This window comes from Rhinolophus sinicus, linkage group LG02, assembly GCF_036562045.2.
Source record: "Rhinolophus sinicus isolate RSC01 linkage group LG02, ASM3656204v1, whole genome shotgun sequence".
In the NCBI taxonomy this organism is placed as follows: Eukaryota; Metazoa; Chordata; class Mammalia; order Chiroptera; family Rhinolophidae; genus Rhinolophus; species Rhinolophus sinicus.
The window spans coordinates 103,971,736-103,988,803 of NC_133752.1; the positions used below are offsets into that span (position 1 = coordinate 103,971,736).

Genomic DNA, 17,068 nt, shown 5'->3' on the forward strand with positions numbered 1-17,068 from the left:
TCCCCACTCCTCCAAATGAGCAGAGGGACTGGCGATTCTATTGCTAAAGGGCTCAGGCTGGCCAGGGCTGCCAGGCCAGACCCCACAGGCCCAGAGGTTCCCTGTCGAAGCCTGCGTGGAGGGCTGCAGTCACCCTCTAAAGGGTTGCTCCTGACTGGATGCACTCTGAAATCCCCCTGGGAGCTTCTGAGAAACTGAGTCCTGACATAGAGTCTCACTGATCTGGTCTGGGGTCGGCCTGGCATCAGGAACTTTCCAAACTCCTAGGCATTTCTAAAGAGCAGCCAGGGCTGAACACCATTGGGTTTGGGTTTCATGATCCCCTTGGGCTTAAAACAAAATCCTGTTCAGTGGAAGCAGCTGATTTTCCACGAAAACAATTTTGTTCATTCTTAATAATGAGCCGTTGTTGTTGATCTGTATCCCATCAGCCGGGTTAGACCACCTAGGAGCAGATGAAAGCAGCGCGTCTCTGAGAGACCAGGACACTCCTCCACCGGCACACAGGGTGGGGCCAGACCTGAGGGCCACCAGCGGAGAGCCACACCACAGCCAGCTTCCTCTTTCTCTCACAGAACCCGGCTTTCCAAAGCCAAGCAAACCCAAACCCCAGGCCTCCATGGCAGCTCGGGCCTTACTTGCGGACTCTCATGGCCTCCTCATTGTCCGGGCGAAAGAAGTTGTAGGAGCTGTACTGCTTCACGGCCTCCCGGCGGTACTCCCCGACATTGAACACTGCAGACGGAAGAGGGAGGACACTTAGCTGGCCCCCAGGAAGAAGAGGCCACTTGCAGCTGGGAACACTCCGAATAAGGACACCAAGCACCCCCCCACACACACACACACAATTCTGGGAAGACAAGGAAGCCAGAAAGTGGACCTCCTCGTGTCGCATGCGATCATCGACCCAGACGGCAGCCCAGCCCAGCTGCCCTGCACCAAACAGCGCACAGCCTCCTGCTTCCCTGCAGGTTGTCTCCTACAGCCAGCCTCCCGTCCAGCCTCCCGAGCTAAGGGACTGGAGGCTGACACTGCAAGCACAGGTGGCTGTCACCCGTCTAGTGAACCCTGGGCAATGATTTCTGCTGACGGTGCCCAGGAGAGGGTGGGCCTGCACACCACTGCCAGGTCCCAATCGGCCATTCTACGAACGCAGCAGCCCACACCCCCGGGAAGCACTGGACATTGCTGGGCATCTCCTGTACGGAGCACTGCACTGGGGGACAGCAAGTGTGGGGGACAGCAAGTGGGGGACAGCAAGTGTAAAAATGAGTCCCTGTCCTTAAGACATTTCTCATACAGTTGGAAAGACCAGGCAAAGATTCATAAGCATAGAATCAGCGATATGGAGCACTTTAGTCAGTAGACAAATGTTACCACGAAGTGCTATGGGAATTAAAAGGGAAAAAAATCAACACAGACTGCGGTGGCCAGAGAAAGCTTCTGGAAGGAGGTGAGGGCTGAGCTGGGTGGGTTCTGGAGCAGTGGGAATAACGGAGTGGCCAGGGAGAAATGATCCCGACCCAAAGTAAGGGTGTGTATAGAGCGCGGTGGGTGACACAGCTGTAAAGGATCCCCCCCACCCCCAGCAAAGGGGACCAACCAGCCCAAGAGCGGTGCTGCATCTGGAAGGGCCATTTTTGTGTTTTGCTTTCTGTTTGGGGGTGAGGGGTGGGAAGCAGGATCGCAGCACATAGTGTGACTACACAGCCTTGGGACACGGCCTCACCTTTGGTGGGGACGCCGATCCAGTTGAGGTAGCGAGTCAGCTTCTTGGAGATGTAGGTCTTACCCCGGGCTGGCAGCCCCACCATCACGATCACGGTCGGGGAGTTGGTCAGCTTCGGCCCACAGGCTGGGAAGAACAAAGAAAGGTGCCATCAGTGAAGCAACTCACGAGACGGACAAAGTCATGTGCCCCACGACACCAAACCTTCCCACAGAAATGCCTTTCATTCCCAGCTCAAAGCCCCCAGCATTTTACAATCCAGTGGGACCAGGCCCCCTGGTGGCCAGAGCCCCTGGGTCACACCTCGCAGCTCCGTCTAGCTTCTCAGGTGATGGGTGGCAGGGACCTTCCCAGCCCCCAATGCCCAGCCGGCCAGGGAGGGCCCGAAAGCCAGCTGAGAAGCCCACTACTGACCCTAACCCCGAACAGAAGGTTCTCCTGGGGATGTAAGGAAGAGACCCCCCAACACCACGTATGATGAGGTCAACATAAGGAGATGTGTTTCCAAATGCAATATGTAAATCAAGGTGGCAGGTAGGAGTGGGCAATGGGGGGCAGGGCCCCCCCAGCCAAAATACAGAGAGAAGCCAATCATCAATTTCCCAGTCTCCACACGGCAGGTCTACTTGAGCTTCCTAAAAAAAAAAAAAAAAATGCTTTTTTTTTTTTTTTAAAGAAGGCAATTTTAAAAAGCAATAATCTATTAAGTGAAAGTATGTCAGGGACCCCAAGTGCTGCCCTCCCCCTAAAGGATGACAGATAAATTCCTTTGTCCCTGAGACCGTCCCTGCCCATTGCCAAGTTCTGACTGGTGCCAGGGCCCTGTTGAAGGAATGGCAGGTCACAAGGTCCTATATGCTCCAGGTCCCTAAGCCTCAGGCAGGGAAAGCCAGAGGGTCCTGCCTATGAATCTCCTGGCTTCGCTACTGAACGACTGTCCCATGTCCCTTGGAATCTCAATAAGACAAAACACCAGGGAGAGAGATTTTTCACTGTTCTAAGAAAGCAGCAAGGAGCCCTGTTCTAAACATTAAAGGCTCAGTATTTCTGTGGCGGGCGTCTTGCCCGAGACTCTCGGGTGATCCAGCAACCTGGGGGTGAGGTTGCCTGCCGGGAGCAAGAGACTGGCCACCTGCCCACACCAGCCCACAGCACTACCCGGCACTCATTGGCTGCCACGGCCAGCCCAGCTTTCCTCATCAGCCACGCAGCTTGCTTCCTGGGCACCTGTCACATGGGTATAGGCAAAGCTATTCAGGTTGCATCCCAAATCTAGGCAGACATCAGGTTTAGACAGGAAGCCCTGTCTCTCTCTAACAAGCAAGTGCCGCATGGGGGAGGAGGGACAGCCACCAGGACCCTGACAAGCACAGGCTTGAAGAAGACGCCTCCTCTTAAGCTGAATATGCCCCCTCACGGTCATGCTCGGCCTGGTGACTAAACTGAGGTCAGGTGTCCAAACGCTTACCACGCTCCTCTAGGACCTGCCCCCTGGACCTGTAGGCTGGGGCTAGGAGGAAGCAAGCACTGCATACAGGGGCAGTTTCTTTCCTGTTTTTAGATCATCAGTGACCTTCTCCGTGCAGAATGAGGAGGAGGAGGAGGAGGAAGAGAGAGAGCAAGACCATCAGGAGGCCGGCCAGGAGACATTCAGGAGCCACACAAGCCCTGGGCGAGGATTCTCCAGCTCCCGGTGGCGGGGAACAAACAAGTCCCTAGAAATACCTAGAGGCATTTCTCTACTCCCTGTGCACACAAGCGGAGACTCAATCAAAGACTCACCAGTGTGCTTTCTTGAGTCCTAAGGGGCAAGCAGATAAAGGTGACGGCCTCGCCCAAAACCAAGGGGGACATAAAGTAAGACACACCTTACTGTATATGCATTGTGGCAGCTGCAGGCGACACAGGAGGAAACAGTTCTCACTTGTGCCCCCAAAACAATTCTCACTCTACTAACCCTTCTTCTAAACCATTGGTATTCCCTATTCGTATCTGATGTCCCCACCAAGTGCATCCAAACATGCACAGACATACTATCTCTGTCCCTCTCTCTTCCCTCCGGGCTGGGCACACCCACAGATAAGCAAGACTCGGACTTGGAGACAGAAGCTGACTGACTTATCAAATCAGGTTTTAGTGGCACTCTCCCCTAATCATATGCACACATCTCCAAATCTCTGGCAGTAGCCGCTTCGGGAGGAAAAGAACCATGAAGACACGGGAGAGTAAACATCTTAAACCAAAAGCTCAGGTTGAATCTCAAACCTAAATAAACCATCAGTCCCTCATCTGGCAAAGCAGAAGTCATTCTTCCCACTCCTTTGGCTTCTTGTGTAAGATTCAAAGGAGCTGCCACAAAGCCTTTTGACGAAACCTGAGTCTTACTCTCCTTTACGCCTCCCTTCTCTTTTTTAAAGTCACAGCACATCTCAAGCGTCTTCATGGTCCTATAATCATTTACCCCTTCCTCCATTCCCCCAGACCCTCCAGTGTCTTCTTCTCTATGGACCTTTTTATTTTTATTTTATTTTATTCCCCTTCTTCTGCCTTCCCCCGCCCCCCACTCGGGTTCAAGCCGTTGTTTCTCAGTCTAGTTGTGTAGGACACAGCTCCCTGGCCCATGCTGGTATTATTGCCTGCCCCTCCCCAGGCAGTCAGTCAGTCCCAGCTCTTGGCAGCTCTTTCCGGCTGCCGGAAACCAGCTCAGGGCAGCCCAGCTCCAGGGAGAGCCGTTGTTCCCAATCTTAGCTATAGAGGGCGTAGCTCACTGGTCCATGTGGGAACCGAACAGGTGACCTTGGGTGACCTCAGCTTTAGGAGCACAGTGCTCCAACCACCTGAGCCACCGGGCCGGGCCCCCCTTTTATTTTTTAACCCATGGAAAAGAGAGTCCCTCCCACCTCTCATACCATTGTCCCTGAGGCTCTGCCTTCTTTCCCACCAGCACAGGGGCTAGGGAAGATAAGTATGGAGTTTAACACAGGATTTCCCAAAAAGTACGTAGTACTTGTGTGTTTCACGTCCTCTTATACAAATGTTTAATATGTTAACTTCTTTTTGACAATAAAGTTTTATACTCAGACGTATTTAGATGTCAACATAAATGTGTCCGTGGTGATACAGAGATGTTGACTATATTAAAGGGGCAAAGAAACAGTTGTTTGAAGACTGCTGGGTGAACAGACTATAATCACTTGGATCGCAGTTTGGGGGGACGCTCAGGGTAAACGTGTCATCCGTGGTTAAGGCCATCCCTTGAATAAGAGCTCATGGAAAGTCACCAAGTTCTGGGAGCTCACCCCCAACTCTCTAATGTCATTACCATCACTCACTCCAGGGCCCTGTGAGCTCCGGGTGTGCACACACAATACACAAGCATACAAACGCACAGGGTCATTTCAGAGCATGATAGATAATGCTATGAGAGCAGAGCAGATGTCCCTGAAAAGAGTACTGGCACTAGGGCTGGGGGGTTTGAATGGGGTAGCCACGGTCAGCGTCATCGCTGAGTAGCACCTGAGCTGAGACAGGTCCATGCATAGCCAGCCACACTGTTTTACTAGTACGCATGTGTACTGCCTGCACTGGTCACTTCCCTGATATGAGTGGATGCAGAAAAGCAAACGATAACCAGGAGGCCAGTACGCGAGTGCAGTGAGCGACACCTATGGTGACCTGAGTAGCCAATCCTGAAAGTGGTCAGCTACATAGGGCAGAGGCTGCAATTCCAATTCTAATTCTGGCCCTACAACCAGATTAAGCTGCTAACCTCTCTGACAATGGGTAACACACTGACATAAGCTGTCCTCACCCACCACACCGACACCCACAACTCATGCTCAGAAAATAAAATAAGCTGTCGGAAGACACTTTGCTGCTGCTCCCATCCCTCCAGCAAGCTTTCTTCTACCCAGGAGAGCTCCAAAATGCTGACCTCAAAAAGATGCCAAGTCATTCATGATCTTTTCTACAAGTGGGTAAGTTATTGCTTTAGTGACAAGTCCCAGGGGAAAAAATGGATGCAGACGGGGTCAGTCCCCAGCGTGACCTGATGGAATTTCGACGGCCATAACCGCCGAGACCTACTCTCACCAGGCAAGGGCAAGCCGAACGCTGCACAGAAAGACCCGCTGTGACCCTGCAGCTGTACCACCACCTAAGAAGGGCTCTCTGGAAAACCACTGCACGCCCTTGGCCCTGGGGGAACGAAATGCAGGCCCAGAAAGCTATGGCAAACACTTCACTATTGTCCACTGGACATAAACCCTCTCCTGGGATCACATCAGCCCGAAGAGTCTGCTTAGCTACTGTTAAGCACCAACATCCATCTACTTTGTTCGTATTCTGTTCTCTAGACTCCACATATAAGTGAGATCATATGGTATTTGTCTCTCTCAGTCTAACTTATTTCACTTAATGTAATACCCTCTAGGGCCGTCCACGTTGTCGCAAATGGTAAAATTTCATCCCTTTTTATGGCAGAGCAATACTGCATTGTATATATGTACCACCATTTCTTTATCCAATTATCTATTGATGGGCATTTCCGTATCTTGGCTATTGTGAATAGAGCTGCAGTAAACATAGGGGTGCATATATTTTTTCAAACAAAGAACAAATCGATGGTTGCTACGTGGGGGGGGGTTGGGAGGTGGGTGAGAAAGGTGAAGGGATTAGGAAGTACAAATTGGTAGTCACAAAATAGTCACAGGGATGTAAAGTACTGTATGTGGAATATAGTCAATAATGTAAAAACTACCCTATTTCCCCGAAAATCAGACCTAGCCAGACCATCAGCTCTAATGCATCTTTTGGAGCAAAACTACCGGGTCTTATATTAATTTTTGCTCCAAAAGACGCATTAGAGCTGATTGTCCAGCTAGGTCTGATTTTCGGGGAAACATGGTATGTGTGGTGTCAGATGGGTACTAGACTTATTGGGGGGATCACTTCATAAATTATATAAATGCCTAACCACTGTGCTGTACACCTGAAACTAATATTAAATAACACTGAATGTCAACTATAATTTAAAATATATAAGTATATATTCACAGGATGTAAAGTACAGCCTAGGGAATATAGTGAATGCTACTGTAATAGCTATGTATGGTGTCAGATGGGTAGTAGACTTGTTGGGGTTATCACTTTGGGAGGGGTGTAAATATCTAATCATTATGTTGTTTTGTACACCTGAAACTAATTTAAAAAAAAGAACCAACATCTGGACTAATAGGGGGATCACTGCATAAATTATATAAATGTCTAACCACTATGTTGTACACCTGAAGCTAATATAATATTGAATATCAACTGTAACTTTTTAAAAATTAATTACAATAAAAAAAAGTGAGCTTGCCCCAGAGGGACAGGCCTAAGGATGTGAGGGGTGGCAAGAACCCAGAGAAGCCAAACTTCTTTCAAAAGCTCTTCTGTACTATTTGGTGAAAACCATACTCATTCATAGCTTTGCATGTATATTTTAATGCATGTCTAACTAACCTTTGTCCAGCGAACGGCCCTCCCAACCCAACATGGTCTCTGCCAGGAACAGTGAAGGACGGAGTTTTTGTGACTCATTTGACAACACTGGGCGGCAATACAATAGCATAGTGGCTAAGAGGGCAGGGCCTGGAGTCAAATAAAGAGTTCAAAGCCAGTTCCCATGGCTTCCTTGGACTTTGGACACGTTACCTGACATTCCAATGTTTTAATTTCCTTTTCTGTTAATGGAGAAATACTGCATAAAGTTTCTTGGAAGGATTATGACGTAATATGGGTGAAATGCTTCCTGCAGCCTCTGTCGGCCTCAGCCTTTATGGCTTCCATCACTCCAGACACGTGGAAACTAAGACCCACACATGAAGAGAGGGCCACACAAGTACTAAGGGACAGAACTGGTCTCTCTCATCTGGAATCCTTCAAGTGCTCTTTCCTCAACTAGTGGTTCTCCACCAGTGACTGAACCTAAGGAACTCTAAGAAAATAGGATGTCCAGGCCTCACCTACGGCAATTCGAACTTGCTTCAGGGAACCCGTATGGATTTTTTTTCCCAGTATTTCCCCCAAATGATTCTTATGTGCAGCCAGGGACGAGAACCACCGCTATAAACTATAGTGGCCAACCATGGACGGGTAAGAATATCTCTCCTTTTAAAAAATTTTTATTGGGGAATATTGGGGAACTGTGTTTCTCCAGGGCCCATCAGCTCCAAGTCGTTGTCCTTCAGTCTAGTTGTGGAGGGCGCAGCTCAGCTCCAAGTCCAGTGACCATTTTCAATCTTTAGTTGCAGGGGGCGCAGCCCACCATCCCATGGGGGAATCGAGCTGGCAACCCTGTTGTTCAGAGCTTGCGCTCTAACCAGCTGAGCCATCGGTCTGCCCCCTTATCTCCCTTCTTTAAGTTAGACTACCATCACTGGATTTAAGCCCTACTGAGATGAAAACTGTTTTACCAGTGGACAGTATGGAACCCACTTTACAGATGAGAAAACTGAGGTTCTGAGTGAGTAAATAAGTAGGAATTCGCATGCAGCTCTCCACTTTTAGTGATGATAAACGGAAAGGACAGGCAGCCCTTGCCAGTCGATAAATGATTTCCCTGTCAATGAAGTTGATTCACCAATTCAGTAAGTCCCTCCCCCCAAGTTATGGTTTGCATTTGAAGGAAACTGCAGGTTTTGTAAGAAGCATTTACCACAAATGGGTGTCGTACCAGAGCACTCAGTTGATGTACGTCAGGGGCAGAAATTTCACCAAACTAATCAATCTGGAGCTTTCTGTTTTACTGTCTTTTGCACATCAACAGTAATGTCCCCCACACCCTCAGAGGAATCTTCTGCAGACCCCCAGTTAGGACACCTTTTAGAAAGATGGTAACCGGTTTAGGAAGGAGAAAATCCATCCAATGTTCCAAACGTCATTAAAGAAGGGCGGAGGGAATCAGGGACGATGCCACGAAGAAAGACTGCTTTCTCTATTCTAAAGAGAGACAGATGTGTCTATAGAAACCAAGAAAGACACCGCTACTTGAAATAAGGGCATGGAATAATTATCCAGGCTGCAGGTAATCTTACAAGGAAGAACGCGTCTGAGACCACACCTCTGAACCACGCTCAGGATTCCGGAAGTGGGCGGGGCAGGGACGTAACCCATCAGCTTTAGCATCCACCCCGCCCCCCAAGCTCTGCGAGGGATTTTTAGACAAATCTCTCATCTGCGTGTGAGACGTGCAGACCGACAGAGTCTAATGGATGGGTCTCTAAAGCCTGCAGGAAAGAAGCTCGCTGCACACTTGTGTCTCAGAATCACACGACTGAGCGAATGCAGCCAATCTCAGTGCCCTCCGCTCCCAACCCCAGGGTCATTTCTCCCCGACCTCAGCCCACCACCATGAACCTAGGGAACGACAAAATTTGTTCGTGTGTGGGTGTTTGTGTGTGCACACACTTATGTAAAAATGCATTTACATACATATATAGAACCAACCTATATTCATATGACCAGTTAGATTACAAAGTGCTGCATAAATATGTTTTATTCAAGTCACAAAAGGTGGGATTGTTTCTGCATCTTGCGGACGCCAAATCTCCCTCAGGATTTAAGGCGCTGCGTTCTTCAGCATCAATAGGTTTTTATAGAAACACAAGCAGACCGTGGTCAGCCCAGTGTGCAAGCTATTTAAAAGCGTATCTGAAAGGGCTGGGGAAAGAGAAACAGACCTGCCAATCCCCTCCACTTTGCAAAGAAACCTAGTTCTCTTTAAGACTTCTGTGGCCCCCCAAACCCTCAGGTCCAGCAGAGGGGGACAAGCTGGCAGAGCAGCCCCAGTGTCAGGAGTGCCTTGCCAGGTCCCATCACCAGTATGACCGATGAGCACCACAGAGCCATCTTTCCCCACCTCCTGGCGCCGGCAGGGGGTGGAGGGTGATTCAGACCTGGGCAAAGCCCAAGGTGGTGAGCTGTATGAGCTGTCACCATGACCATCCCGAAACGTGACAACAGAGAAGGCCAGCAGGCGGCTTTGGACTCCAGTGCCACCCACGCCTAGAAGACTCCCTAGGGTTTGCACCTGGGATCCTATGCTGACCTCTCAGGTAACCTGACCTGTCCTGAGACAAAACACCCACCACCGGGCTCTACCTTATCCACCTGATGCTCCTGGGCAGGTTACCTGGAGGAGCGATATCACCTTCAAAACACTGGAACCACCCTTTCAAGAGGGGGCTCTCTCCATAGCTAGGGATGGAGCCTAAGATAAACCTTTCCAAAGCATGTATGGCCCAACACAGACGGAGCAGGGTGGTGAACTGCCAGCAAATTCCAAGCTCGGTGGAGTGAAACACAGCCAACTGTGCTGTCACCCATCTACAGACCCTCCGCAAAACTGGAGGCAAAGGCTTGGTTCCAGGGCTGCTCTCTTGTGGCCCCCAGCACAGCACCTGGAGGTGGGAGTGAGGAGAGGGAGGGAAAGACAGAGGAAACAGAGAAGGAGAGAAAGGGAAGATACATAAAGAGTAGAAAGATTAGAAATATACAGAAAGGAGAGAAAAGCAAGAGATGGAAATGTAGAGATGTGATAGAAATATATAGAAAAGGGACTGAGATGAGGTGTAAATACATACAGAGGTACGGAGGGCAGACAAACGTAGGGAGGAGTGAAGAGAGGCGATGGAAATAGAGGTAAAGAGAGACAGCGAGAGAGGAGGGAAGGTAGTGATGGAGAGAAAGGAGGGGAGCGATCCGAGGTGACGCTGCGCGTGCAAGGGGCCTCGTCCCTTGGCCGGATTCAGCCTGACGGGAGCCAGGGAGGAAGACGGGGGTTGGGGGACACGCGAGCGTCCCTTCCCAAGCGTCACGAAGCAAAGGCTCTACAGTGCCCTGCGCTCCCGTCCCCGGCGCTCGGGAGCCAGAGGCCGGAGCGCGCTCGCCGTTTCCTGATCCCTCTGCGCTCCCGTGCGCGAGTCGAGCGGAGCACCGCGGTGCAGCCGGCAGAGCCTAGGCGCGCCCGACGCTGGCCAGGGGAGGCGCAGTGCCGGCGCCAGAGCCCGTGTCGTCCCCGCCCTGCGCCCCTGCCAACCCCGCCCCAAGCGCCGGGGAGGAGCGGAAGGCGCCCGGACCCGCAGGGACAGCGGTGGAGGGCGGCGCCCGGCCCCGCACGAGCGCGCCGGAGAGGAGTCGGCACAAAAGCGCCCTGCCAGCGCCTGCCATACAATGGCCTAGCTCTCCAAGCGGCGCGCCTCTCCCCTGCAACCCGGCATCCGCGCGCATCTGCACTCACATCTGGGCAGCGAGGGACGGTGGTCCACCGGGATCCAGATCTTCTGCACCCGGCTCTGAGTCAGTTCCAAGGGCATCTTCACAGCCTAGACTTGGCGGCCCTCTGTCCCTTGCGAAGAATTCAGACTTGAGGAGAGTGGCGTGTCGACCCCCCAAAACAAAGGGGAAGAGGGGGTGAGTGCGAGAGAGCGCGGCCCGGGCGCCCTTCCTAGTGCTGCTTTTTGGAAACGTGCTTTGTGGTAAATGATGAACGCTCGCCCGGGGCGTGAGGTTCCACGAAAGCTTCGAAAGGGGTGGGGGGCTGGGGCTGCACCCGCAGCTTCTGCAGGGCCAAGCTCGTCCACTCGGGAAGTCCCCGGGATGCTCGGAGCGGAGTGACAGTCGTGTTCCTTTCCCGCTTGCCTCCTCTCCAGCTCTGCTAGCACGACCCGTGCTCTGCTGGGGCTTTTAAGAGTTGGGCCGGCAGCGATGCACACGTCAGCCTTGGGGCGGGGACGCATTCTTCGGGTCCCAGGCCCCTTTCACGTGGGGAGCCGGGCGGGGAGGGGCACTAGGCAAGCCAGGAGGCGACCTGCTGGCGCCCCCTGCAGGCCCACGACAGCAGCTCGCCCTGCTCCTGCAGCGCCTGAAAACTAACGCCCTAAACCCAGTCTTGGATGAAGGTCCTACTCCGTGAGCGTCCTCCTATCACCCCCTAAAAACGACCGGCACGGCTTCCCAGATTAATCGCCTCATCTGTGCTGGGAGGAAAGGAGGGCCGCCATCCAGTGTGATGCGTGGATCCCTGCAGCCGAATCATCTGGGATACTGGTTAAAACGCATCCTACTTGACGGCCTCTGTGGGAGCGGGACCCCAATACTCTGCATTCCTAACATGCGCTCCAGGTCATGCACGGTCAGGCTGAAGACCCTGGCTTCGGGTTAAAGGTTGGAGAGAGAGAAGCCTGAGGAAGGATGCTGAGAGCGTCTGTGGGGCACAGCTCTCGGGTCGCTCCTTGCCATAGCTGCTCCCTAATAATACTTGTGAGACTCACTGACCACGACGCCTGCCACCCGCGGGGAGAGGGCTTCCCTTGTCCTTCGCCCTCACTCCACCCACTCTCCTGAATCCCTCAGAAACCTTGACTTGTCCTGCACACTGCTCTCCCAACATCCAGCCCCAAGACCTGGCACCCGGGCTCCCAGACCCGCTGCTGAGAGGCCTGCAGTGTGCGCACCAGGAGGGGGGGAGAAAGCCCCGGAATAATTATTGGGAGGCGGCACCTTGATTATGCAAACCCCTAAAATTCATGACATTTATCCAGCACAGCCCTACTGCATCTCTTCCTCACCAGTTTTTGGTGTGTGTGTGTGTCCTTTCTGCCTCCCCGGTTCTCGCAGTTTTGCACCAGCTCACGACAGGTGACAGTCGTGTAGTCAGGCCAGTGTCTGCCTGTAATGACCCGGGGTGCTTTTTGCGGGGACTGCCACAGCCACAGGGACTACATGGATGTGACTTTAGCACGCCATACATCAGCACAGAAGCGCTCGCGCCCGCCTTGCAGAGGTGCAGCCCTCAGACCTCACGCTGAGGTTGTGCTGTGATTGCAAGGAAGAAGGCGGAGCTCCCTGAATCCCAGAGTGCAACGTAATATTCCGAGCAGAGGCTGCCACACGTCGCTCACGTCCCGCATGGCTCGGCTGGGCGGGCGCCCGCTCCCCTGCAGCCCGCACAGCTGCGGCGGGCACAGCTGCTCCCGCCCTCGCCGCCGGGGCCTCCCCCCTTTCCAGCAACCCCGCCCGCCCCCGGATCGGGAGCGCGAGCCTCGCCCCCCGCCCCCGCCCCCGCCCCTCCTATAACCCTCCCCGGAGCCCAGGCTCTCCCTGCAACAACTTTGCTGACTGTTAGGTTTGGGCGCTCAGCAGCTGTTCAGAAACTCGAGTGCATTGCATTGGACTTGTTTTTCTGCAATGGGAGCAAATGCCAGAGATGACACCCTATAATGCCCCAGGGAGAGCCTCACTCCATTTTTGAAATAAGCGTGTGCTGATCCAAGGAGAAAAACATTCGCCAGGGAGCACCTGCGCCACAGGGAAAAGTTGCTGCCGGGGTTCGCTGGGGTCAGGCAGGGGGCTGGATGCTTGCACACTCGCCTCTCCGGGAGGAACCAGTGTACCTGCATGCCTGCTACTCTCCTACTGGATTTGTTTGCACATACAAGCAGGGCAAGGGGGACAGGGGGACAGGCTTGCAAACAACTGTGGTGGGTTTCGGCTCGGGGTGAGGGGACCACCACTGCGTTGGCACATCTTTAATCTCCTGACCTAATAACATGTCTGTCCAGGGTCCAGCTCTGAGAGCAGGAGGCAGCAGACCGTCCTCGGAGATCTCAGCTTCAGCGTTCGCACTCGCCACACAGACGCTGCACATTCGCTGCCTGTGCCTCAATAATGCTTTAAGCGGCCATCACGGCACGCAGACAGCCCTCCCTCATCACCTCTTGTCCCTGATGGGGGCCAGGCAAACGGAAGTTCACTCAACCTCCCTCCCACTCCTGATATCTAAGCGCAAACAAAGTGGGAATGCTGGGGTACCCGGATGAATTCACACTTTAAAATAAAGGGGGCAGCTAGAGTTGGTGCCAGCACTTGCAGCCCTCAAGTAAATTAGGGTAGCGTCCTGTGGGAGATAAAATTGCTTCACTGCAAAACTTTATAAACAACCCAAGTACAACTGAATTCCAAGAATGTACTGGTTCAGAGTTTATGGTTTAGACATCACCTAACTCTTCCCCTAGTTCTGCTAATGGCCCCATCTTCACCCAACTGTCTGGGGCTTTTACTGACTCTGCTCCCCAACCTGGTGATTAGCAACACCCTCCTTCAGAAAAGGCCACAGAGAGTGTCAAGATTTCTCTAACACAAAGATCTTTTTACAGACAGGACAGCTCCAAGTACTAGGGGAGGTCCTAGGTACTATGAAGGCTTAGAAAACCACCTTCCAGGCAATCCAGTCATGTTTTACGTGAGTAAAGGGAAGTTCAGAGTTTAGAGCGGTTAAGGAACTAGGTTAAAGGCCAAGGAACACAGCCAGTTGGGAATCTCTTTTCCCCTACTTGACACAAGTTCCCCCACGGGACTTGTGATGGGCGCGGCCTCACCCCAGGGTGCTGAGCGGAGCCCTGATGAAGGCGGAGATTACACTGTGATTCAGCCCCATCTCACCCACAACAGTTGAGCTGTTTGGCAGGAAAGAGCTGAGAGAGCTTGTGCGGTAGTGTCTGGCGGAGGTGCTTATAGAGGAGAATTCTTTAGCTCCGTCTAGACGCAGAGAAAGGATGGTGGAAGTGGTTTATCTCCATGACATCTCTGCCCAGTTCCTTCTGCTGGCCAGTGTCCTAACCCTACCCCTGCTCCCCGATGCTGCTCTAACAGCGAAAAGCAACCCCATTTCCATGATTCGGTGCCAGCAGGCCAGATGTAAATAGTTAACCCTGCTAGTACCCACCACCTCCACGAGAGAGACTGAGAGAGAACACCCTGCTACTGCAGGCTGTGAACAATCAGAGTTGCTAATTAGACACAAAGCATCACCATTTGCTTAACAATTCCGTGTCTGCCAGAGTGAAGGGAGACACCAAAGTAAAGACCCAAATAAGCCCTCATTTCACCACCCATCCAGGGGAGACGGCGATTTTTTAAAAAGCATTTGTCACTCATTTTTTAAAAAGCGTTTGTCACTCATATATGAATGGGAGCACAGACACAGACCCACATAGTGCCACACCGGTGGATTGAAAACCCAATTCAGAACCTGCAGGATGAGGTTTACAGCAGCTTTATTCATAATCAGCAAACGTTCTGGAAGCAGCCAAGACGTCCTTCAGTAAGTAAGTGGATAAATAAACTATGGTCCATGCAGACAATGTAATATTATTCAGCGCTAAAAAGAAATGAGCCATCAAGCCATGAAAAAAAATGGAGGAAACTTAAATGCATATGAGTAAGTGACAGAAGCCAATCTGAAAAGGTTCTATACTATGATTCCAGCTCTATGACATTCTGGAAAAGGCACAACTATGGGGACAGTAAAAAGATCAGAGGTTGCCAGGGGTTGGGGGCAGAAATGGATGAAGCACAGAAGGTTTTTAGGGCAGTGAAACTACTCTGTGTGACACTATAATGGTGGGTACGTGTCATTAGTTGTCAGAACCCACAGAATGTACAACACCAAGGGTGACCCCTCATGTCAGCCATGGACTCTGGGTGATGGCGATGTGTTGGTGGAAGTTCATCCTGAGTAAAAGGGGAGCACTCTGGTGGGGATGTTGACAGCGGGTGGGGGGCAGTGCATGTGTGGGCGCAGGGGTACATGAGGACTCTATACTTCCCTCGCAGTTTTGCTGTGAACCTACAACTGCTCTAAAAAATAAAGTCTATTAAAACATCATTATTTTTCTACAAATGGCACATACTTTTCTTCTATTAAGTGGACTTCATGTCTTATCTTGGGGGCGTGAGGATGGTTTCTTTGTGGCCACAGCCTGGCTCTGGGTGAATAGACATACACTGTCCGACTGACGTCCCACTGAACCTTCCAGCAAGTTTCCATTTCCCTCTGCCTAGTCCACGTCACTCCGCTTCCTGCAGTGAGGACTTTCCTTTGTGTAGGGCACAGCCCTGAGCTAGGGAGCACGCGCTTCAAACTGGCTGCTGTGGTTTCACAGCTGGCATCAGTCCTCTACTGCTTTCAGAATACTTACTCGCCTTGTCAACCCCCTCACCTAATATCAAGACATATTATTGGGTTTAAAAGTATTATTGCATGAATTCAAGATACTTGTGCTTTTTAAAAATCAGATATTCTCTAGTTAACAGTATTGTATCAATGTCAATTTCCTGGTTTTGATATTTTACTACAGTTATATAAGATGTCATCTTTAGAGGAAGCTAGGTAAAGGGTTCGTGGGACTCCAGGTACTGTTTTATAATTTCCTGTATTTCAAAATAAAAAGATACACCCCAAAAAATTTAACATCAGTGATAGCTTGGTTTGCTTAAATTCTGAAGAAAAAAACCCCAAAAACATAGATTATGTAGATTCAGGCACTGAGGGAGAAGGGAATTGGCAGAAAGGTAGTCAATTTGCATGTGTTCTAACACCTTTACTTCTTGCAAATGACACACATATACAAACAGAATTTGCATGAATCCTGCACCTGTGAAAAAATGGAATCAAACTCAAGCTATGTTTTCATTTGGGGTGGGGATGATTCTATTTCTGCACTTTGCATAGATCTTTAGGAGAAAATCAGTGGATCTGTTGTCTTTGGCACCAATTTGCATGCCTAAAACAAAATGAGGAAGAGAAAGGCAGAGTTCAGCTGAGGATTCCAAGAAGTCCACGCTGAGCCATCTTTCCCTGAGGGGAGAGTAGACACACAGATGGGTAACTACCCGAGAAGCTCCTGGTCCCTCTTCTGGTACCTGGTGTTTGTGAGAGGCTCAGACACAGGTGCTGTGTGTCGGTCACTGCCAGGAGGAACAAGCTACACTGGAATCTCCATCATCTTGGGCCCAGCCAGGGAACAGAAGTAGGTGACCAAACAGCGGTCACCATGGGATTCCGTGCCCAGCCTCAGCTGAGCATTACAAAGAAATAGCTTCCATGCCCAAGAGCTTGCAATTTACCACCAGAGGGGGAAATGCACACATATTAGAATAAAAGTAGGGAACTGAGATAGAAGTGTTAGGTGAGGTGAGAATATGCCTAATGCAGGCTACGGATAAGTCCCTGTTGAAACACATAGTAAGAAAAGTCTGCACAGAAGTCAGGGCAGATCAACTGGGAATTTCATATCCATCTCATCATTCTTCACTGTATCTCTTCTGAGTCCAAAAGAACACATGAAACTAAACGTCAACGTCTCTCATTTCTTCCTACATTCAACAATTATTCACTGAGAGCCGGCTGCATCAGAGGCTACAAAGTCAAGTAAGATGTGGTACTTATCAGAATTATGATTCATTTTTGCATTTCATAGTATGTCCCCCATCTCTCCTCTCCTCTCCTCTGCTCTC

At 51.1% G+C, this 17,068-nt stretch overlaps 1 protein-coding gene across 7 annotated transcripts in view; it reads right to left on the reverse strand.

Annotated features, from left to right (window-relative positions):
- Window positions 1-17,068, reverse strand: part of PFKFB3 (6-phosphofructo-2-kinase/fructose-2,6-biphosphatase 3) — a 70,195-nt gene that overhangs the window by 17,103 nt on the left and 36,024 nt on the right. For 3 of the 7 annotated variants that reach the window (XM_019738224.2, XM_074325018.1, XM_074325019.1), the window contains exons 2-3: window positions 1,730-1,855; window positions 639-735 (exon numbers count right to left, since the gene is read on the reverse strand). In XM_019738224.2, coding sequence (XP_019593783.1) covers window positions 639-735; window positions 1,730-1,855 — 223 coding nt within the window. Of the gene's footprint in view, window positions 1-638; window positions 736-1,729; window positions 1,856-2,143; window positions 2,163-11,009; window positions 11,430-17,068 lie in introns of those variants that run through there. The other 4 variants (XM_019738222.2, XM_019738220.2, XM_019738221.2 and 1 more) reach the window with 3 other exon arrangements.